This window comes from Falco cherrug, chromosome 2 (assembly GCF_023634085.1).
Source record: "Falco cherrug isolate bFalChe1 chromosome 2, bFalChe1.pri, whole genome shotgun sequence".
Taxonomy (NCBI): domain Eukaryota; kingdom Metazoa; phylum Chordata; class Aves; order Falconiformes; family Falconidae; genus Falco; species Falco cherrug.
Window position 1 is genome coordinate 119,217,636 of NC_073698.1, and position 24,459 is coordinate 119,242,094.

Below are 24,459 nucleotides of genomic sequence, written 5' to 3' on the forward strand. Positions count from 1 at the left end.
TATTTTCTGAAAGGGAAAAAAGCCTCAACATTTCACATGGCGGGGGGGGGGGGGGGGGGAAGCAAGTTAGAACAAGAATGGTTCAATCCTATGGAAACGCAGTAACTATAAAATCAGCCACATTAGTAAAGCATTCTGCTTAAACACTTAGGCTAAACAAGAGCTAATTGTTTTAGGGCAGCTTCATAAAACATGACTGCTTCAGCAATAAACAGTTTGCATCAGAAAAGTTCCCTAAATATGCAACTAGTTTATTTTCTTACTGATCTTGTACCAAATGCATGTGAAAATGAAAATTATGACCCTTTCAGGATAAGTGATTCATCTTACTTTGGTTTGTTCTCTACTTAAGAAAATGAATCGGTAATACTCAGTAATTTTCCCATTTCAAATTTTTAAGGAAGGTTTTCCTTTTTTCTTGCTTTTTAAAAATTGACTGTTCTAAACATGTGACCTACAATAGCATTTTGACCTTTGCTTCAGTTTTCTTCTAATTTCTATTTAGCTTTCTAATCTTATGTTTTTATATTTAGTTATACAAGACCGCAATAACTGTTGAGACTTTGAATGCCCTATACACTGATACGAAAGAATATGGAAATCCAGGACAAGGACAGGATCATGAAACCTATGCTTGCACTGGGAAAAGAAGGCAATAAAAACACTTCTCAAAGTGTGTAACTCCTCCTTCAGGGATGGGGGGCAGGGGCACAACTGCAATATATGAGTAGTTTGTATAACTATGCCACCAGCCTCAGGCACACTCTCCGCTTCTGAAGCACAACCCTTCTACTACCTGAGGTCCAGCTCTGCATTCCATCATGGTCACAGGTGCTGCCACACAGTCCCCCTGCTGCAGAAACACTGCGTGCAGCTGCAGAGTCAATACCTGTTATCAAGCTCTCCGACTCTGCCCAGATGCTATTAATATTTTGGTAGGGTGGGGGTTAGAATTCTTTACCCATGTTAGCCCACGGAGCTGCCATGACATATTTACCGATTCTTCCCCCCCCAACCCCCCCACCCCGCCCCTTACTCTTTCTTCATCTAATACATTCAGCATCTAAGTAAACAACTTGGGTTTACTTTTTGGTTTCTGGACCCCAGTGGTGCTAGATTAATTCCTGGAAGTTGCAGAGTCCCCCCTCAATCATTAAAGTCACAATTACACATCAAGTGGTCAAGAGGAAAGTTTGCAACATTAATTTTAAAATAATCATTCCACATTTTTTTTTTATGTTAACTATGCGTTCGTGTAAACAGACAGGTATCTGTTGATGTGTGATGTGTATCTCCTAGAAGATACAGTCGGATCTAGCTCCCACCAAAAAAAAAAACATCCATAGTGTCAGCTAGTGAGCTACTCTGCACTCCCTAATGGTGGAAGATACTGCTCAAGGCATCTGTTATTACAAATAGAAACTTTGGATAATGGGTACTGAAGTTGTCTGAGAAAATATATTCAGCTTAACAGAAATAGATACCATTACAAATGAATCCTTTCTGAACAAAGACAGCATATCCGAATTTCAATCAGATGTTATCGGTGCTAAATGTATTTTAATTAAAAAAACACCTAATTGTAATTCACCTTTAAATTATTACAAACCAATGTTCAATTCCACTGTTATAATACATAACTCAATTTATATTAAATTAAAATAAATTGCAAATGTTTGATGTGAAAACTGTAAACAAAGTTCAAATACTGAAGAGGCAGGTCTTCAAAGGACCAAGAACATGTATTACATTTAGAACTAAGTTACCTGAAAATAGCAACTTCCACTGCATTTGCAGAGAAAATGTCTTTGCTCCATAAGCAACTTGGTGAAGTTTGGTGTAAAGGTGAGAAATTAACTGGGAATTGAAAAAGCAAGATCACTTGTTTTCCTCCTCATCTGAGAAAGCAAAGCAGAGAAGTTTGAATTCTACTAGTTCTAAAAGCTTACTTTCTGTTACAACTGAATTAGTTAACTTATTAGGGATAATACTTTACTTACACTTTAAGTGCAAACTATTTGCATTAACTTGTATATACGTGTGTGTTCATGCATGAGTGTGGCTTTAATAAATTGGACAGTTCTGAAGGCCACGATTAAAAAAAGCATAATTTGTCACGTCCTAAATCAAAATTTTCTTAACAATTGCAATCTAAATAAATGTACGCAAGCCATGTAACCACTGAAAAGTGTGCAGGCATACACTGCATCCTCTGAACTAACAAAAAGTGGTGCCAAATGTAGTGTAAAGGCTATATTTAGCAACATATTTTAACGGTCATCTACCAATAGAGATTGCTTCTGAGAAAACAAATACAAAAATACCAAAGCAAAATGAGATTAAAAGCACCAATTTAAACCAAGTGTTTATTGACCAGAATAATTATTTAAATCAGTTCAATAGGTCAAACTGGAATGTCAAGGCAGCGCACACGTAAGCTCAGGTGCAGAGGGGCTCATCAGGGCCAGGAATATGAGGTGCTCTCGCTGCGCCTGCCCCCACTCTCCCCTTCAGCCCGGCTCAATCTCTGCAAAGCCTGTTAGCACTCCGCAAAACACCAACCCCCACTCACAAAGATATTTTTTTCCCCCTCTAGGATCCTTGAATAAGAGAACACATACTGTCCTCACTGGAAGACCTGAGCCGTGCCCTTCTCTCCTGCAACTGACTGCACGGGAATGCCTGAGATGACTGCCTCACCTCCCGCTCTGACTTCTCCCGCCCTGCCTTCCTACGTGAAAAATAACGGTAAACTTCAAATGCAGCCCTGTGAGTCCATCCAGGAAAGCAAGACCGCGCACACAGGAACTACATCACCGGTGGCCCAGAAACCAGCAGGACAATTCTTAGACAAAACACAGCATCTGGCCAGTTTTCTCAGGTGCTTCCCTCCCTGTGCTCCCAGCATCCTCTCACTCACTTCGGCCCCATCACCACATGGTGCAGCGAAACAGAAAGCTCGACAGGGACATCCTCTAGAGTCCACTTCACTATATAAATAAATAATCTGCTTCCTTTAGACATGTCTCTCAGGAGGGCAGGATCTTCCTTTGCTGATTAAAAACCAGGAAGACTTTGCAGGCACGCAGGCTCAAAGCTTCGTTTGGAGCTCCCACCTGAACAACGGGCCAGCCCCAGGTAACAGCAAACTAAGCGGAGATGTCAAAACCTGCGACTGAGCACCCAGATCCCATCCACAGCGTCCTCCGAAGGAGACGGACTGTCCGAACCGTGGTGAGGACCCTCACAGTGTAAAATTTTGCCTGGGTCACTTTTCACTGTAGACTTCATTTACCTTCTGCTGCTTTGGTACACAATGCTGAGGTGAGACTCCTAAGCACAAACAAGCGTATACAGGAGATGCCAAGGAAAACACTGATTTACTACCAAGGGGAACACTTAGAAGATAATTTTCCCCTCACATACGCAGAGGCAATGAGCTCTCATTTTAATAGGAAACAGACACATTCAACCAACCATTACACTTGGCTATCCATAATTTACCTCCCTTATTGAAGGTTTTCTATTCTAAAAAAAAAAAAAAAAAGTTAAAAACTTCCTTGCTTTGCTCTCGTTCTGACACTTGTGCTCTTTATTTAGTACAACAGTTTTAAAAGAACGGTACTGGAGCCTCAAGCTTACTCTTTTGATACTGAAACCCATTTTTAATCAAAAGAACAGAGGAACAGAGGAAGTAAATTGTGAATAGTTACGTGCATTAACATATCTGCTACCACTTTTGTCATTCTTCATTTTGCAGGCACCAGATTTCCCCCTATAAACACCTCTGCTTCTCCAAAAGCAGCTGGAAATTAATGATGCTATTTTTATTTTCTTATTAATTCGTATGCCATAGCTCTGTAATCAGTGCTGGATCATGCTGCAATTTTGCATACTTGTTTCAAAATATATTATGAGCACTTGATGACTGATGTTTAACACAATGTATGAAAGAGTATCTCAAACAAATTAGAGGGAAGAAATACAAATAAAGACATTTTCACTTAAATCAGAAAAAAAATTACTGACATTTTCAAACAAGAGGTAAACTCTGAAGCTCCCAAGTTTGTGTCACGGGGCACTCACTGATAAGAGCTGAGCCAGGCAGAAAGCCTGCACTATTCAACACGAAATCTGGGTATAAAGAAACCTTTTGCGAAAGGAACGAACATCTGAAGTTAGACTTACCAATGAAATGGAGGTGACAATGCTACTAGTTTCCAATTCTATCATCTCCAACCATTGATCTGCAGTACATCAGAATGCCTTTTTTTTTTTTTTTTTTTTTTTGCCTAGCCATATAACCAACCTGGGAAGCAAACGTACTTGAACAAAACGGCACAGATGCCAAAAGAGGTAACACCTACCAAACCGCATTCTCACACTTTATCCTCTTCCACCCTCCTCTTAGTTATGGGAACTCTGCGCGTTTCAGCAGCATCTCTATTCCTAGCCCTTCCTGTGTTGCTCGTCATCAGGTCAGGGACTGCCTATAAGCTTGTGCACTGATCACAGAGTACAACTGGTGCATGACCCTGGCAGACCTATCTGCACATCAATAATTAAGAATAATGTGAAATCTGCAGCTTTCGTGAGGAATCACAGGCCACCAGAAACTTCACGCAGCAGATCTGCGAAGGGGTGCACATTGCTGATGCAGCTCTGGTTTTGGCTTTTTGTTTAGGAATCCAATTGCACAGTTGCAGCTGGAGGACTGAGCTCTTCAGTAGTTAGAACAAGATACATTTATGTTCCTGTACTTCACCCCATAAGGGGGTGGGGAGGAGGAACAGCATGATGTTGCTAACTGCAGACCACTGTAGGCATGATGTGGCTCAAAGACCACTTGTGGAAAGCAAATCATAACATGGCCAACCACAAAAATGCGTTTCTTATCAACCTGGCAAAAAGAGCAACTTCCTCCCAACTTTCACGGACAGATTTTAATGCAGAACATCACAATGTTTCAGCTCCACTGCCTTTTGTGGAGCTACTTCACACTGAAGTGGCTGAAATAAGGTAAGAAGTCAAGTTCTCCCTCACTCTTTCCATTCTCTCACAAGGTTTTCTTTATCCAGCTTCATCTCCAAATCTCACATGATGTCTTTCTCTTAAATATTGCTTTGACAACCACAAAATAATGCATTCTCTCACATACACAAACAAAAACCTAGGATTATTTGCTTCATAAAAGAACACACAGGCTGAAGAGTGAAGACTTACTATTCTACTGCAAGAGATATAATCCTATCCATTATCGTGTGGCATGCTTTACCCACTGCCATTGCTGGGTAACTCCTGATCGTGAAGAACATGGGTACAAACAAAAACCAAAAAAAATCAAAGCCAGAAAGACAGACAACTTCTGACAAGGGATAAGTTTAAAAGTCCTTACGTAGCTGGCAGAAAAAACATACTGAGAAAGAACTGAGAGGTAAAGGCTGAAAGCCATCAACCCAATGGGAGCAAACTACTGCCTGGCACACTCAGCAGTGTGGTGTAGTCACCAATCCACGACCCACTGCACCAGAGGCCCAGGACCAGGTTTAAGCTTTCCTCACTTGAATCCTGCCATGGACCAGTTCAGCTCTCATCAACAGCGCAAAGGAGCAGGGCTTTAATATGCACGCTTGGCCCTGCCACAGGGAACTCTGGGTTTCGGAAGAGCGGGATGAAGCCCCTCCTGGGAGTATGGATAGCAGAAATCTTCCTGTTGCTACACCTGCGTAAGAGGAGAGTAACCCCTCAGCCAGGCACAGTTATTCTGGTTTCACAGCCTCTCAAAGCAGACTCCTCAACAATTTGCTACATACATATGGCCTTTCAGAAAGAAAAAAAGAATTAAAAAAACCCAAACAAAACACCCCAAATAGGCAGAGGAAGACCCACCTTCCTACTTCCCCTCAGCAAGGGAAGGCGTAGACAGGACTTAAGAGTCTTGTCAAGAGCTTCCACTTGTATCAAGTTCCATAGGTCCCATGCCGTGCAAGTCCACTGAATTACTTTATCTTTGCCAAATGAGGCTGTGACATTAAGGGTCAATAAAATGCTGTTTCTTACTTTCAGTGATTGCTACCCTTTATAACATCTCTTCTATCAAAACACCCACATGGAAGATTTCTGACAATAAAAATTCCATGCTTCCTAAGCAACTGATTTTTTTGTGTAGTCTCGTAAAATCCTGTTAACTTTCCTCCCCCTTGCTAAAAATTGAAATTTTGTTGTACTAGCTTTCTTTGTACTCAGATATGCCTGAAGCTAGTTTATTTTCACATGCTGAATTGTCCACGCTCATAAGGACTTGCTATTATATTATGCATTAGTGTGCTATAAAGGAAGAGGTACAGCCACTGGAAAGTGTCAAATCCATGCCTTTCCTCTTTGTTGATTCATCTTCTATGTAATTGAATTTATAAATATTAAAAATAATAAAATGCTGCTATCATGGTGAGAATATTACAATTAGGTCCACACTCAAACATTAAGTATAGTACTCCTCAAATACAACTCCTATTTTAAAATTAAAGTTAACTCATATTCTCGGTAACAAAACAGTAGTAATGAGCAAATCTGAAAATCTTACAGGATTAAATGTTTAGTGAGTTTAGAAATAAAAGTTCAAATTAGTAAGTTACCCTCGTTATCACCATACTACCGGAGTGCCAAAGTAGCCACTTCTGCCAATTCCACGTTTCATGAGAAAATTAGTTTACACTACATTATGAATATGAAAAATCATTCTTTGTAAAGAACTATTCCATATGAATGTGTATTTTTAAAACTTTGCTATGAAAACTTATTATCTTAGTTCATAAAGGTAACACAAGGAAGTTAGTATTACATAGTATAATCTAACAAATAGTGATACACACCACAGCTTAAATACCATGTTTAGTGGCAAAAACTCCTCAGTAAGCTCTCCTCCTACTTTAGCCTCTCCTGTCAATAAATATAACCAAACTGAAAGTCAGTAACTTCATACTATTCTGAAGGTGGGGTGTTTTTGGTGTGTGTGTGTGGGTTTTTTTAAGCAGCATTATGAATGAAAGTTGAGTATTAGAAAAATATGCCCAACCAGCACAGAATTCAGTAAGACTACTCACATGTCAAGACAGGCATTTATGAGGAAAGCTTCAGAGTGGTCACATACACCAAAGGAAGGCACACAAAACCAAGGAATCAGAGGCAGATTTTGTTCCATTCCCTGCTAATGCTAACCTGCTAAGTGACAGCATGCAAGCCTACGCTCCTTTACTGCTTTGTACCTCAGGTGCCTAAAACAGGGATAAAAACGATTGTTCCCTGGTTTAAGGTGTGCGATTACAGTACAGCTTATGTACTTCACCAGACAGGACATAAACACATGAATAAGGCAATGCCTACAACTGCCAAATACGAGTATCATTATTATTGAGATAATAACCTGTGCTTTTTTTTTTTTTTTTCCTTTTCCAAGCAATGAAATCTAACAGCAGACCCTTGAGCCATCCTTATGGTGGTACAGGTCTTATCCCTTCTGAAACTGTCAAGAAGGGTGGGTGACAGCTGCCTGAGTCTTACGAAATTCACAGGTCCACTAGTACCAGGCTCATCATATTGCTCTCAGATAGAAACTTTGTATCATCACTGATCTTAAAAAAAAAAAAAAAAAAAATCACTATAAGCAATAATCTTTTGAAGTAAAACAGAATGAAAAAGCTTCTGACAGTGATACTCCAGGGAAGGGGGGAAACATGGTAGATGGAAAAGAAAAAAGTTAATACCATAGAAGTTAGAAAGTTGACTTTTTCCTGTTTCTTCTCAGGAATATTTTGAAATACATATGACTATTACTTCAATCCAGCTTTATAAACTCCTAAGTAATAAAGAAAACAAATTATTAAGGTTACAGTAAAAGAGCATCCATACTGCTTTAGAACTAATTCACTCAGGAAAACTGTCCCAATATATGGGTGCCATATGATTTAATGATACAGGGAAGTATCATTAGTTTCCGTTTGCAGGTGGCAAAGGGCTGTGCTTCCACAAGTAAACGCTGGCCCTGGAAGCCACCAGTGGGCCACAGCAGCACTGCTGACTCCACCAGTGGCTGCGACAGGTCACCCCCATGGCAGGGCACAGAAGCCTGACTTGGGTGCGAGATTTGCAAAGCGGCCTCTGGTTTTGACTACATCACCTGCCAAAGCTCACGGAGACAGCCTGTGACACACTCAGAAATTAAAACAAGAGTTTAGGTTCAGTTCCAACTTTAATTTGTAGTACCTTCCTCTACCAAGGGACTACCTTCAGATAAAGGGGGAGGCCTGAACGCTACATATACCACGTACCGTCAAAAAAGAGGCAGTTTCACTTCCCAGGTGTCCCGATTTCACAGCAGGTGCATTTAAAACCTTCACATTACAGCAGAGCCTTGCAGACTGCAGGTCGCGTCTACCTTACCTGCATCTTCCCCACCACTACATGTGGTGGAAGAGTAACTCTCCCCAGCTCACTTCCTTTAAATTTCCTTTCTTCACACCACTCTGCTACCAGCTCTATGCCAGAAGACTGCCCTGCCTAATGCCATATTAACTGAGCTTCAGAGATGTTGCGCATCCTCAGCCCGCAGACCACGGGAGGCAGCAACCTGGAATAACTTTGAGCTCTGAATGCGAGCAATCGTATCACTGAATTTAACAAGACTTGTCATCTGCTTAAAGATATTCACATGCTTACAGGATTGCAAGCTATGGAATCACTAATTTACAAAGTACATTAAGATCATTGTGGATGAAAAGGAAAAATGTTAGCTATAAAATAACTGCACAATTACCTCTGATATTTTATGTGGACACCTGACATTTAATATCTTTAATTATTCACAAAACAGCTATGAAAGAGAAAGGTTTTCTTCCTTGAATGGGAAAACAAACATGGACTAATTCCTCTCGCCATCACTCCCACACTCCTTTCTGAAATTACCCTCCTGCTGAAACCAATGGAAGTTTTTCAGGCGATGGGTTTATGGAAAGCAGCGCCCCAAACACTCGAAAGCATCGAGGGCAAGCTTCTTAAATAAAATGTTGAGTTCACCTCAACACAGAAACCAGTCATGTTTCTCCTAAATTATGTGTCTGTCTGAAACAATTTATCAGCTTGCTGTGCCAAGAGGGACAGCAGTATGCAACGAACTTTTGAGACCACGGGGCAATTTTTGAAGCATTCACAAGGCCCCTTGCTAAGCAGCTCATCCCCTTTTGGCTTGTGACACACCAGCACTCACCCAGCACTTGTTAACCAAGACCAGAACCCAGGTGTCTCTCCTGTAGGTCAAGACTGAATTACTAAACTTCAGGCATGAACAGTTACTTTACCGAGAACTGTATAGTAAGATAAAACATCCCTTTTACCAAAATAAAAGCTCCCTAAAGTAAATGGAAGTTTCTACTCATGGACAAACCTAATGAAATCTCTATTGTCCCCTTAATAAGGCACATTACTTTTATTATCTTTTTTTTTTAGGCCATGAGGAAATGTATTTCTCAGTTTCTCCAAAGCTAGTTTTACACCTTTTTTTGTCAAAAAGATACCCTACCCTTCTTTTCTTCGTAATTTGTTCGTGCCAGTTCAACACTGGGTGAGACCTACATGTAGTTCTGTCCACAAAATCGAGGTCCACTCCTCAAAAGCTGTGGGCAGATTATGATCACCACGTCATTTCTAGGATCAAAATTCCATGCATCCAAAAGACTTCAGCACACAAAACTAAAATCAGATAATGACTGAAGATACTACCTGAAGCAAGGTCCCTGTGCTATTCTTGTTCAGTACCCTTTCATATTACCCCAAATAAAGAAAAAAATCCTTGGCACTTACAGCACTCTACTCTGACTCTTACCTGAAAACACAGAAAATTAAGTTAAGAAATCAATGCATTTGTATTCAGCTCTGAACAACAGTCTGAAGCCTATCTGCCAGGTTTTGAATTTCCCAATACATTTTTACTTCGTAAAAAACTCTTGCACCAATTACTCTACACAGAACATGATCCTTGTCAGCAATGCTATAAAACTGAAAGAATACTCTCCTATGCAACATCTGCCATAAAGAATTTCAGTAATTTCATTTTGTGTTTACACTCTCAGACCTACACATACCAACCTCACTGCCCACAAAATCTGAAAAACTGAAATTAGGGTGTAATTCTACAGCAACTGGAGAACAGGCAGAATCCTCCCTTTGAACCACCTCCCGTCAGCGGCTATCCCAATCTTAAGACTAGCGTTGTGGTCATAATATCACACCAGAACAGCTGCTCCCAACAGCTCCCTTCGAGACAGCATGTTTGGGACCATCACTTATCCTATGTCTGCTATACACTGCCTGGAAAAGGTCAAGGGTATGTTATTAATCATTCGCATTTATGAGTACTAAGCTTACCCCAAATACATGTCTCGTCTTGTTTTCAATTACATACACAATAGTACCATTAAAAAAAAAATAAAAATACCCAACACTTCCCCATTTTGGGCCAAATGCAGTTCAGTGCCACCATGGGTGATTGTGTGAGAATCACTCTGAGTGCCACTCGTTTTATGTCATCTATGAATTTGATCCCATAAATTTAGAACCTCTTCTTTGAACTACCACTTCTACTTCAGCCTAAAAGATGTCAAACGCTACAAAAGGTGTTAGAGCTCTTCCCAACACACAGATTAAAAAAAAAAAAAAAAAAAAAAAAAAGGTTGTGTACCTGAACATTTAGGAATACTAGTGAATTAGTCACTAAGATTCATCTTTCAAATTGATAGGTACCTGCATTAATCAATGCCAAAAGAAAAAAAACAGTAATACCGAAAGAGCATGGATGGAATTCTAATTAGCTCTCAGTTTACATGTTAAAACTGAACCAACTCCTGTTGCAGTAGTATTACGGTTCTGCTGAACCTCCCACTGATTCTTGACCTCCAGAGATTTCTAATTGCCCATTCCATTTCCATTTTCATATTTTTCCTAGCACTGAATTTTAAAAGGACTTTACATCCTCATTAAGTTTTCAACCTGTGTGTTTCACTTTGCATATTCTAATGTTGCTCTGGCTTAAAACTTTTACCCTAAGTCAATCAGCTGATCACCTTTAAAAAACAAGGTTTAAGAAAAAAGAAGGGGGAAAAGGGAAGAAGAGATATCAGAATACAGACAGCTTTTTAATTCTCAGGTTATTCTGACCCACCCCTACATAGAAACTTTGTAATCTAGCAGTTGCTTAAGTACTGGGAGAAGACATGTTTTCTGAGGTGCTAAAACCTGGACAAGCATCTTCCACGTGAAAAGTAGCAACACAAGAACCTGTATCTTATCAACAACAACCGAGTTCTTTTTTCTGTGCATACAGTTTACATACTTACCCAGGAAGGCAAATGGAAATTACAGACAGACGAAGATGAAGGTGTCTCAAAGCCTTTGTCATGTGATAGTGACCTATAAGGTATCAAATAAAGGCACATCATCAGCACCCCATGATATTTACAATATTGCAACTCACCACAACGCCAGCAAGAAGAGAGATCCCAAAACTTGAAACTTGCTTCCTCCTCACCCCCACCCCAGATAAGTTATCATTAAACCAAGATGACAGTCGCAGGAAACCGTAAGGAGCAAACAAAAGATGTACCATGTCTTTAAAGGGCATTAGGACTGGGCAAATGGAGCAAATCATCTGAGTGTGCATCAGCACGGTGGGTTATTTTTCCTGTGTCTCTCTCGTACACGGATGCATGTTTATGCGTGCACACAGCCATCCACAGGTACACGCAGGGATGCACCACGTACATTATTATTTACACGCACACCCAGCGAAGCAGGCGGGCGTTATCAAAATAAAAGGCAGAAAGTTGACCACCATCTGCAAGGAGGCATACATAACAATAACCCCCGGGAACTTACACAAGTGAGCGATCAATCCCCGCGCGTGGGGAAGCCAAACAAGGCAAAATTAACAAGAACAAGCCGCCAGACTGCAGGTACGAGATCCACCCGGGGAGAGAGACAGGCAGACAGGCAGAGGGACGGACGGCAGGCTGCAAGGCTGTAACACAGTTTCAGGTAATGCCCGTTCCCCCCCGGCAGAGCCCAGCCGAGCCGCCCGGAGTCCTGCGGCCGCCCAGCCGGCCCCTCCACCACCGCCGCCCGCGGGGAGAGCGGCCAGACCCCCGGCCGCCGCGGGAGGGGGCAGGGCGGCGTGTGCGGCCGCCGCCCGCCCGCCGCCCACCCCCGCCCGTGCAAAGTGTAGGGCCACCGGAATCCGGGCTCCGGGGTGGGGTGGAAAGAAAAGGTATTAAATATGGAGAAAGACCGCCGCGACCCAGGGTTTTCCCGTCTCCCCCCCGCGCCCCCGGTCACCATCAAGTTTGCATCTTAGTTACAAAATGTCGATCTTGAAGGCTGACAAGACACAGGGAGAGGGGGAGAGAAAGAGAGAGAGAGTGAGTGAGTGAGAGAGAGAAGAGAGAGTCCATCTTGCTTTGAGGGGGGAGGAGAGGAGCAATAATGCAGCGCATAAATCTCACCCTCCCGGGGGAAAACTCTGCACAACACCTTTGGGGGCGGGCGGGCGGGCAGGGAAGGGGCGGCGGCGCGGGGAGGGGGCGCGGGGGGCTCCCCGGCCCTCCCAGCTGCCCTCCCCGGCGGGATCTGGCGAGGCAGGCTGGCAGCAAACACCTCCCTGCTGCTCCCCTCCTCCTCCCCGCGGGCCCGGGCGATGATCCCGCTGCTGCCGCCGCCGCCGCTGCCACCGGGGAGGAGGTGCCGCCGCCGCCGGGAGAGCCACATGGAGACCGGCACCCCGTCCCTGCCCCGGCGCCCGGGCCGGGCCCCTCCGCCGCCCCACCGGGCTGCGGGACTTGGACGTGTCACCAGCAGGACGGGCAATGGTTTCGGCGCCCCAGGCCCGAGTGACCACCGCCGGCCTGGCCCCGGCCTCCCCGCACACACTCACCTCCGGAAAAAAACTTTTAGCCACGGCCCTTCCCCGGAAAAAAGTGGCGAATCCGCCCGGCACACGGTTAAAGCCCCGCGGCCCCCCGGCTCGGCTGGCGGCGAGCGGGGGAGACCCGGGCACGGTCCTTCCCCGCCCCGGCGGGGAGGGAGGGAGGAGGCAGGCAGGCAGGCAGGCAGGGAGGGGGCGGGCAGCCGCCTGCCGGTGCCTCTCGCCCCGCCGCCGTACATGTCGCCTCGGCGGCTCTCGCTTCGCTTCGGTTTTACCTTCCTCATTCAGCGGCGGCGGGCTGCCACCGATATTTCTAACGCAAACCTGCTGCCGTGCGGCGCCCGGGATTAACGCGATTGCCTTCCCTTCCCCTGCCTCCAACCCTTCCTTCCCCGTCCTCCTCCTCCTCCTCCTCCTCGCAAACCTACACAGGATCGGCTCTCCTCACAGCCATGCAAGTTTCATACATTGCAAATAAACCCGAGAGGAGGAAGAGCGAAGCGGGGGAGGGGGTTGGGGGGGGCGGGGGAGGAGGAGGAGGAGGAGGGGGAGGGCTGCTTTCTGTAATTTACCAGCGACCCGATCTCGCAGCAGCAAATAACAGCCGAGCACCCATCCGGCTCCCGGCGGCGGGGAGAGCCCCCCCGAGGCAGCCGCCCCCTCCCCGGGGCGCCCCTCGCCAAGTTTTCTGTCATCGCGACCACCCAATGTCACAACTTACCTTCAGAAATAGGACTTCGCGCGGCCGAGGCCTGCCGCCGCCTCCCCCCCCCCCCGCTCCCTCCGGGCCCCCGCCCGCCTCCCTTTCTCCCTCTCCACCTTAAACTTATTGACACAACATAATCCCACATCCACGCGAAACTCCGGCAGCCCCCCCCCAGCTGCCCACCGGGGCCGCCGCCGCCGCCCCGGGTGCATCGCCGATGACTACCGGAAAACGCGCAGCCCAACTCTCCGGCCGAGCCCGGCCGCTGTTGTTGTCGGGGTCGGCGCCGGGTTTTTTTCCTCCCATTCCTCTCCCCCCCCACCCCGGCCCCGTGCGGCCGCCGAATCGGCTCCCTCGCCCTCTCCGCTGGTATATCCCCCCCACCCCACCCCCCGCCTTCCTCCCGGCGGCGGCGGCTCGCAGCCCCCCAGGCCGGCGGCAGCCCATACCGATCCGCGCACTCTCCCCCGCGCCTCGCCTCGCCGCCCCTCGGGATGAAGTTTCGTTTCTGCCTGCCGCGATTTTCCCTGTCAAGTCCCCCCCGCAGGCACACACCGAGCGGCGGCCGATGGCCAGCCTTCCTCCTCCTCCTCCTCGCCCTCCTTCCCCTTCCTCCCTCCGCCGCGGCCGCCGCTGCTCTTGCCTCTCTCTCTGTGGCGGCGAGAGGTGCCTGGTTTCAAACGCAGCCTGGCACTGGCTGGCCTACCCCCGCCGCCTTCTTCTTCTGGTGGTGGTTTGTTGGGGTTTTGTTTTTTTTTTTTCTAAATGCACTGCGCTCTATTGCAATTCACCTCACAAACACCCCCCCACCACGGTAAAGCACCCCCGGGCAGCCCTGCCCTCCCGGCCGGGCAGAGGGCAGGCGGCACCAACCCACCCGTTCTCCCCTGCCCAAACTTTCCAAGCCAGGCAGGGCTGACGACAGGCAGGAAAAGTGACTGGGAGCCGCGGCAGCCGCCGCGCCGGGCAGGGGAAGCTCCGCGCCTCCCTCCCGGCCGCTAACGCCGCGGAGAGGTGAGGGGGGGCGGGGGGGGGCTGCCCTGCCGCTGAGGCGCGGAGGGGAAAGTGTGGGGCGAGGGCACCCAGCTCCCCGGCCGCCGCTGCCCGTCTCCCTGCCGCCCGGCGAGGGGCGGCGGGCGGCTCGCACTCACCTCGGCGGGGCCGGCGGGCGGGCGGGCGGCTCGCCGCTGGGCCGAAGCGAGGCGCGGCGCGCAGCGGAGCCCCTCCGCCTCGGCGCCCGCGGAACGCGGCTCCACACAGAGCCATGCAACCCGGGCAGCGCCACAACACTCCCCGGGATATAAGGCGGACCGCTATTGGCCGCTGCGTTGAGGGACGGGCTCGCCAGCCATTCAGCGGCGCCGTTACACCCGCGGCCCGCGAGGGAGCTGCTGGCGCACACACTCACACAAAGATCGTCGCGCTGCTCTTCGCAGTGTTTGAGGAGCCGGCGGCGGCGGCGGAGCGGGGCAGGTAGCGGGGGCCGCCGCCCGCCGGGCCCCCGGCGCCGAGGGGAGCGCCGAGCCGTGCCGGCACCCGCGCCGGCAGCCGCTGCCCGTTGGCCGCTCGGGGAGGGCTGCGAGAGTAAACTACGCCTGCCCTGGGCAGCGCCGCGGGGTAACGGCCGCGGCGGGGTGCGGGCGGCGGGCACGGCACGGCCTGGCCCCGCACGGCCCCGGCCGCCCAGCCGCGCAGTCCCCCGGCGACTGAACTCTGTCGAGTTCGGTGGGTTTCATTCAGAGGCCAAACCACGGCGAGCGGAGAAGTTGAGGGCGGCAGCAGTGCATCCGCACAGCCCCTGCTCGGGGAGTAAACACGGGGAAGGCAGCCCCGCGGCGGGGCCCGAGCCCGGGCCCAGGCCGGCGGTCGCCCCCTGACCGGGCGGGGGAGCTGCGGGCAGCGGTGCCGCCCGGGGATGCGGCGGGGCGCCGGCTGGTGCCTGCCGCCTCGCTAATCCTCGCCCAAACGTGGCGGAGAGGCCCTCACCGGCCCAGCACCGACAGCACGGCGGCACATCGGCTTCCCGTAGGGACAGCGGGCGCTTGCTGGGCACAGCGAGTCAAGTAGAAGGCCGGCCCCGTGCCACGCCGCGGGTCCTGCCCGGGTCGCTGCCCTGCGCCTCCCGGCCGCTCCCAGCCACAGGGATGCGAAATGCAGCTGAGGATCTCTGCGCTCGCAGGCTGGTGCGGACAAAGCGACTGTGTGAGGCCAGCAGCTTTTGGGTGACTGCGTGGCGATTGTGCTGACCGGTGTTGGAAAAGCCCTGCAGAAGTGTAGTCGAACTTTTTTTGGAAAAGCTCCTTTTTCCTGCGGGAACCAAATGCAACGTGAAAGCCTGCTGCATACACTGATCCAACACAGTAATGTTTGCAAGGGTTCAAATAGGTGCGGTGCAAGACCTTTGTGTTTTTTAAGGAGAAAACACGGGACATTTATTCTTACAGTTAGGAAAACACTTATTGTGGTGCGGCACTGTCTCCAGGTGGGACTCTGCCTTTCACTCAGCAGTTGGCATATTAAAAAAAAAAAAACAAAAAACAACAAAACCAAAAAACCCCAAAACCAACACCAAAACCCAACAAACTGGTCAAAAGTAATAATAGTTACAATAACAATGGAAACTGAAGCACACACGTTTTTTCCAATAAGAGAACGATGTTTGCACTTCCTAGCGGGTTTACCTGTCCAACGGTTCAAGGATGCTGAAGGGAGTTTATTCTGTATGTTCTCTGTCCTGCGGGTTTTTTTTCCATTGTGGACGGTCGATTTCAGCATCTTCCCATGGCTTGCCTACGCTTCTTTCATCCCCATCCCCACCATTTTTCTTTTTGGCAGAATTATGTTAAGTAACTGTAAAATACTGTTTCTTATGTCTGAATAAAACAGTGGGGTAAATTACAAGCTGATTTTAGAAAATTAAATTGTATCCATGTTTCTGAAAAATCATTTTAAATTAGCCAGTGCATGTTTTGTTAAGATGTGAGGAAAGTGTTGTAAATGCCCCACCCACTTGCTTGTTGTAAGCAGGGGTGGGTTAGTCAGTGCCTGAATAATATGAAAACAACAGAACAAACATATTTTGTAATTAATGCATTCTACCTCGTTTTTTCATTTGTAGTGCTAAGAAATCAGAGCTGACCATCTGTCTGCCGGAAGTCAGGTGCATGTCAGGTGTCACAGGCTGGGACACTGGCAAGTGAAGGCACGCACATTTCAGTAGTCACATATGAAAATGTTGGCCTAATTTTTAGGCAGAGCTCCCTCCTGTCATTTCTAGATTGTGAAGTGCTTTGCTGTTGTAGGTAAGCAGCATTCTTTTCAGTGTGTATATGCAGTTGCCAGCAAGAGTAAGAGGCCTAAGCCAGACAGTTCAAACTTGCATGGGATAGTTTCTTACTTGTCAGTATTGCTGCCTCGTTTCTTGGTTTCTTTTACCCATATTAGTAGTAGCACATCACAGAGCCCTCATAACTCTCCACTGCTAAAATCCTGCCAAAGCTGGTAATCACAGAGCAACACAAGCGATGTAAATGCATGGTAGTATACATGAAGTTCATTTTAAAGGATGTTTCATTTTGTTGCTAACAGGACGCTCTAGTATACTTGATGCCTTTACTGGCCGTTTCAGAAAAGAGGTCAAGATAGGGGCACCTTGCATGTAATGTAGTTCACAGCTATATGAAATGGATATACAGTGCCACTAAGCAGAACAATTGTGTTTTGTGTCCACTTCGTACAGTTAGAAATGGCTTATGAGTTGCAAGGCAGCCACCTATTAGGCCTGTGGAAGCAGAAGTATTTTGTCACCCTTTAAGAGAGATGAGTAAGCTAAGGTACGCTGGTATGATCAGAAAATAAAATGCTTGAGTTTCCACTGCCTTTGATTTGTTGTCTGCAGTGAAAGAGAGGGCTATTTTTCGGGGCTATCAATCCAAGACCACCTGCAAACACTGAGGTCATGAGGGGGAGAGGGAGAGAGTAGGGAATATTTCTGGGTTTCCATTTCTATTTATGATTCTAAGCAAATTCATCTCTTTGCAGGCCCACTTGCAGGTATTTCTGGCTTTAGTCAGTCACTGCTATCAAGAGTTATAAGGTGCTAGCCAGAGCCTGTGAGGAATTCTTTGAGGGGCAGTCAGTGCTGAAATTTTTAAAATTGCTTACTGATTACTAGTTGTTTTAAAACTCCGCTCAAGTTGCATTTCCAGATTTTTCTGCAGAAACTCCTAATGTTAGATGGCTCACTTGTGGTATCAGTTTTTAAAAGAATGATGCCCCGACCCTACCTTGTGGGCCGTTCATGTGTACTCCTGTGTACAGCCAGTGCTCCGCCAGAGTCCATGCAGTTCAGCGCCGATAAAGCAGTTTGCTCAGATGCATGCGCAGCAGGATTTGGGGCTTCGAAGTTGCATGTTTGTGGCATTTGTATGAGTTCATCTGGGTTTGCCTGCTTTGCGCTCAGCTGACAGTGAAGTATCTCCCAGCCAGGTGCCCGCTTTTAATTAATCCGTGGCACAACATAAAAGACATAAGTAGACAAGTTTCTATGCTCTGTCAAAAGGAAAAAATAATATATATATTTTCCTTAACTTTGTTGTTATTTAATAACAACAGGAAAAATAGTAGCAGCGATATAAATAATGGCAATCAGGGTTTGTTCTGTTCCCTTCTTTTGGGCCCTGCTGTGGAGCTCACTAACGTTGGGGTGGGGTGGGGGGCACTGAGTTTGGCCCTTGATTACCATTTTCTCTCTTCCTCCTCCTCCTCCTCCTCCTCCTGCCCAGGGCGGAAGCTACCTGCTGCCTGTGGAACTGAGCTGACCGCTGGTAGCTCTTCTGGGCTGAGATAGATGCGTGCTTCCATGGCCATTTTAAATGTATTCAGATAATAAAAAGGAAGCTTGGACTAGCCAGCTGCAGCCTGAGCCTGCAGGCCCCGGGTCCCTTTGAGCTGCAACCATGGCTGACTACAAGTGACGGTTGTCATGTGAGCAGGGAAGGAAGGCCATAAGGCAACTCTGGGAGCATATGTTTTATCTGCGTTAAGCTTTGCACACAGCCTGGGGAGAAGCATGGGGAAGAAAGGGTGAGGCAGATGCAGCCTTATGGAGCCTGTCCCACCTCTGTTGCTTTTTTCCTGTGGCTTGTGCCCACCCACAGTCCATGGAACAGTGTGGCATCCTCCAGGTTAAAAAACACTGGAGCAGGACAATGCATTAGTGGGCCTATTTTCCTCCCCAATGCACTTGTATAACATGGTAACATTAATAGCAATTTATGTGCAAGCACTGAAGGGAGGAGGCATTTTATCTGAACTGAAGCTGCAGAATATCCACTTTGGAGTACGAACAGAGCCACAGGATCAGTGCCGGACTGCCATTCTTCAAGAACCACAGTTTTAGGAAGTTATTGTTCCCACCTCAGCCCTTTTAGGAACACTTTCAGTTCCTTCAGAATTCAACAGGAGTGTGTAGAAGTCAAAGAAAGGGCCACCTTGTTCTGTAGCTTTCTCTGTAGGAGGGCACAGTTAAACCTTGTATTTCTTTGAGCCATTTCCTTACTCCTGCTGTTTCGCAGCATTCAAATCATGGGGATGTTTTCTTCTTCGTAATTTTGAGATGCCGCTTCTGAATGTTCTCTTCCAATACCTGTGCATCTAATTCCCGCTGTCTCCTATGAACACTTTTTCTAATTTTTGTATGCCTTTCTTTATTATTGGAGCATTAACAGCTTGCAACTCTCTAAATGAACCAGCCACTAAAAGCATTAGATCCAGCCTCTGGCCTGAGCTGTTTGATTTGACAAGTTAGGCAGGAGAGTAGGAAGGGGAACAGACAGGTGAAATGATTTGCCAGAAACAGCTAAGTCAGGAATCATATCTGGGCTTCTAACTTGCAGTGCGTTGCTCCATACATTTCTTTCTCTGTTGCTCTGAGATTTCTCTTTCATAGCGCCTCGCTTTTTCAGAGAAATATTACTGCACCTTGAGGAGCTGTTTGCCATTTTTTTCCTGTTTCAGAAGAATTGACTAATAGGTTAACCAGAGCATCCAGATCCGTTTGAGTCTATCACCTCTGCAAAAACTCCTTCTGATTCTGCAAGACATTTAGGCATATGTTAAACTAATATATATTCACTCTTTAACATACTAGCGTATGTGAAACATACAATGCCTATAATAGTGAAGCAATTGTCTGCTAAGCTCTAAACTCAGTAGGTTTTCCTTGTCCTTAGACAAGTATACTGCATTACAAAAAATATGTAAATGGGGTCAGACCTGCTCACCTGAGGTTGTATTGCCCATTGCGTTAGCCTAGTGCAAGCAAATGAGTTTCCAGAGCCAGCGAGGCACAAGAGGGAGCGGGTCAGTCGTTCGCAGCCAGTAACTTGGGATTCCTTGAGACTTACCGACGGTCCCCATTAAAATCTGGGCCAAAGGATAACAGCTTTCCCTCCACCTGTAAAAACTTTTGGGTTTTACAGTTGCTGCTCTAACTCTCATGTAAACTGCAATAATATTTAACTGCTTTAAGCATAAAAGGTAACTGAAACTAATTTTTAAATTTTAGATTGCTTGCCCCATACCCTGGTTTAGTGCTATCAGGTAGCTTTCTCCTGCCTCCACCCAAGGGCTTCTTTTTCCTATCTCCATTTCTGCCGTTATTCAAGCACTTATTTGTTTGCTTCTTTTCCCTTTTCTATAAATGTTCATTTATAGAAATGTAAAGAATTAAATAAATTTAAATTAGAAATATAAATTAGAAAAATAAAGAATTTTAAATGAGAAATATAAATACTATAAAGAAATTAAAGAAATATTTGCTTTAAAGAAACTGCAGCTCTGTTGTAGCGTCCTCCTCCAACCTGCAATGTACCACCAGAGGCTTCAGAGCTACCTCACGAATATATATTTACTCCTGCCTAGAAGAACAAGGACAATTAAGGAGCAAAAAGTTTTTAGCCTGCTACGTCCACAGCTTAACTGAAGAGGTTGTCATTGCACCTGAGCTTGACAAGTGGCAAGTTCCTGCAGTGGCTCGAATGAAAAAGCAGCGCCCATTAGGTCCGAGCATGGATTCTTACAGCTTGGTGAGCTTCCCAGGTGAACATTTCATTGCCCCGCTGCCATGCCTCTAGTCATGTCCATTCTGAGACCACAGCACACGTCTTTGGCCACACAGTGCTGCTACCATTTGTAAAGTAAACAAAGCAAGTGACCATTTGACCCTAAATAACACGAGTCTGCATTACTCACTGAACAACTCAAAGACAGGCTGTTTGACTCGTTATATCCAGAGAAGTATGGAGCACTGCAGATTTAGTGATCTGGTTCATCTCTTCAAGGGAGAGGCTCCAAAGAGGCAGAGGTGAGAATTTTGTTCTTTCAGGTGGCAGTCCTGTGGGGATGCAGCGAAGGAGCCCTGTCTCAGCTCCTGGCAAAGAGAGAAGCAGCATCCACTCCAGTGGAACCCAGAGGCAGGGCACCCCATATAGCCTTCTCTTTTTAAGGAATTGCTTTTGGAATTCAAATCATCAGCTTTGAAGAATGGCGTAGGGCGGGGAACAAAACTGGATGGCTCTTCAGGCCTTCCAGATGAGAAAAAAAAAAAAAAAAAAGGGAAGGAGAAAACAATTCATGTCTTGGACTAATGCAACCAACTATAAATATTCTTGCAGGAGCAAGGCTGTGCACTGCTTCGGTGCATCCAGGTGAGAGGCCTCGTGAGAGGAAATTAAGTCAGAATATTGGATTGTTTCTGTCCCACTGGGTTAAAATGGAGAAGAAGGTGAAACTTAAGAAGGGCACTTTCTGCTGCTCCTCCCTGCTCCAGCAGGAGAACTGCTGGCAGGCCAGCCTCTGAGAGCTAGCCCTTTTACAGATACCCCGTGTGTCCTCCTGCGAGCCCTCCTAACGTGGCTTTTCCCCGAAGTCGGCAGGTTCTTGTGGCTTTCCCCAGTGCCGGTGCTATTGCAAGGAAGACATTTTACTCGATAAAGTAGACAAATTCCACGCTGGAGTCTGTCTGCCAGCTCTGCTTGGTTTAGCCCTCTAACACCGGCGGTGGGTGTGCGTTTTCCCTATTCTGCCTGCAGCTCTAGCTGAAGTGTTTGTTTGTGTCGAGATCTCTGCATCGTTAAAAGCTACAGCCTTCCCCATCTGTAATGCTGCCTCTCCTTATAATTTTGTAAAAGGTAAGCAGTAGGGCTGATCCATATTTTAGGTTTTAACCTTACCAGAAAAAAAATCAGTTTGATAATACCAGGCCACTTTTTTCAAATGACAAGTTTTGTCAGTTGCTGGTTTGGGGATTATATTCATGTATGTGGCAGGCAGGGGAGGTGGAAGTACCTGTATTTGTATGCAAAAGTTTAAATTTCCAAACACTTTCTAAATTAAACATCTCATGTTTCAATTTAAAAAAATCCCTAAAAATGCTCAAACCTGAAACGTAGCATTTTTAATTCACTTTCCTGGCCTTCAATGTCAATTTGCTTCATTGTAAGTTTTCGAAAAATAATCAATCCAAGTTAACACAAGTGATCTGTTGTCTCATCGGGGTTTTTTTTCAAACTTCCAGCAATGTGAAAAATTGGTGGTTTGCATAGCCCTGTCTGTGTTTTTTTCAAATGGAAGTTGTGGAAGGCATGCAGAGATCTACGGTGAGATTTACGGTCTGTGATGAACTGGGTTTTCATAAAGAAACCTTAAATCTGCTGAAGTCCTGCTGAGAAGAACTGAAGGCCTGCATGCTCAGCAGCGCTCAGATTAAGTTAATAATTATTTCCCCCTTCATTCTTAAATTTCCAGGCTGACGTGCTGCTTCCACTCCACTTTACCTGCACATGTAAAAACCTTATTTTGAAAAGTACTAGAGTGCCTTACATCCAAACCTAGGTCCTGGTCAGAGGGAGGTTTATATGCTCATCGATTGACTTTGAGGGAGCTGTTCATACTTGTAAGTTTAAGCCTCTGCACGATCTTGGTTTTCCCAGGAAGACCCACCTAGAGACAAGTAGCTACGGCTTCAAAGGTCTGTTGCTCCTCCATCTTCTTTGTGAAGCTGGAGCTTAGTGTGAAGACACATTTCTTGCTCCAAAACTATACAATCAGCGAGTGAAATCCTGACAGCATCAAAAGCGGTGATGCTGCTCTTGTTGACTAGAGCGGGATATTCTCCTGCTATCATCAGTTCGGAAGCACGTGCCTGGATCTCTCATTTTGCAACACCGATGGCAACAGCTAGACTGAAGACCTGGTCTGAGATTTCTCGTTCAGCCAGCGCTGCATCCCAGACTTCTGTTACTGGAATTGGTTGGTACAAGCACATTTGCTTGTATAGCATTGAGGTTTATGGTTATTTTTATTTATTTATTTTCTCATTGTGCTTCTGAGTGGGTATGCGAAATACCGAAAGCCAAACCAAAGCTGCCTCTCAAAGCCGGGCTCCGTGTGCTTTGCTAACAAGAAAATACTCCTCATATTCATACTTCTGGGGTACGAAGCCATTTTTATCTGAGGATGAAATGTGTATGATGTTTGCTAATGGGGCTGGAGCTAATGTTTCCTTAGGGACAAAGCCATCACAGCAGCGCTGGCAGATAACTCATTCCAAGGCGAGGTGATGGTGCTGGCCACCATGCAGGGTGGCACGTGGAGGCTCACACACAGCATGCCAGCTCTAGGGCAGGGAACGCCACTGCGCTCACTCGGCTCCTCTTCTCTGCCTGCTGCTGCTCCAGAGGCCCCTGGCATTAAATATGGATTATAAAAGCAGATAAGGAAGCAGACAAATCAGCCTGGGCCCTCACCCTCCAAGTGTCTGAAGACAGCAGAATGTGGCCCTGAGGGTTTGGGGGGAAATCTGGCATAGGGGATAGGTTAAGTATCTCGAGCAGCTGAAGTGGCAGGTAATGGTGGTCCCTCTGCATGCTAACAGCAACACCGCACACATCTACGTGCTGGGCTTTCTGCAGAAAATAGCTGGCACAAAGGGCTCGTAGCAGCCTGGCAGAGGGAGTCGGCATTAGCTTTAGTGGGCTGTGAGGGAACCTAAAGGTCTCAGCAAGCCCTTGTAGGCTTGAGTCACTGAAGAGGTAGAGCAGTGTGCGGCTTTACCGCAGCAGCGGCTAAGGTTCAGACCAGATCCCGGTCCTGTGTCTGTTCTTCTGTCCATGGCGCTTACCTATAGGTGACTGCACTCCGAACTGTAGGCATTGTATGTTCACCTTGCTTCCAAATGGTAAGGAAGAAGGTATTCCTGTGTCTGTTCTACAGGTAGAAAACTGAGGCACAAAGAGGAACAATGCCTCTTTCCAAGCTACAGTGCAAGATGGTGGCCAAGCCAGAGATTAAACTGAGTTTTCTCCAGCCTGAAGTTACAGACATACACCCAGAACCGCCCCTGTGCCTGTGGCGCCCTGTGAGCCGTCTCAGGGATCCCCCAAGCCAGCCGTGACTCATTTTTTAATCTTCACATGGCTTTCAATTTTCTGGCCTTTTGTCACTGTTGTCACACTGAATCTGCGCTCAAACTGCTTTTTGGTCCTGTACGTTCACGCTCACAGTCCTGCACCAGTGCAGCCCCTCAGCTGGAAGCAGTTGAAAACGATTCATTTAAAATATACCTTTAAGGCACTCCGTGCATGCATTATTTCATGAATAATCATGAAATAAGATGCTGACTTGTCCAAAAAAAGTGAAGTCTCTCCCTGGCTGCACTCACAAACAGATACACAAAGTTAGTGACGTTGTGTGAACCCATTCTAAGAAGGGTCCTGTACCAAAC

General features: G+C 46.6%; 1 protein-coding gene across 22 annotated transcripts in view; it reads right to left on the bottom strand.

Moving 5' to 3' along the window:
• The window catches only part of BBX (BBX high mobility group box domain containing), a 145,792-nt gene extending 130,830 nt beyond the window's left edge, over positions 1-14,962 (bottom strand). For 4 of the 22 annotated variants that reach the window (XM_055701171.1, XM_055701165.1, XM_055701172.1 and 1 more), the window contains exons 1-2: positions 14,825-14,962; positions 11,388-11,460 (exon numbers count right to left, since the gene is read on the bottom strand). Coding sequence is in view for 3 of the 22 variants with exons in the window: in XM_055701159.1 (XP_055557134.1) it covers positions 11,388-11,460; positions 12,977-13,251 (348 nt within the window). In the remaining 19 variants the exon portion in view is untranslated. Of the gene's footprint in view, positions 1-11,387; positions 11,461-11,925; positions 11,945-12,976; positions 13,331-14,122; positions 14,276-14,550; positions 14,572-14,824 lie in introns of those variants that run through there. The other 18 variants (XM_055701174.1, XM_055701166.1, XM_055701173.1 and 15 more) reach the window with 11 other exon arrangements.
• Between the last annotated feature and the right edge of the window lie 9,497 nt (positions 14,963-24,459).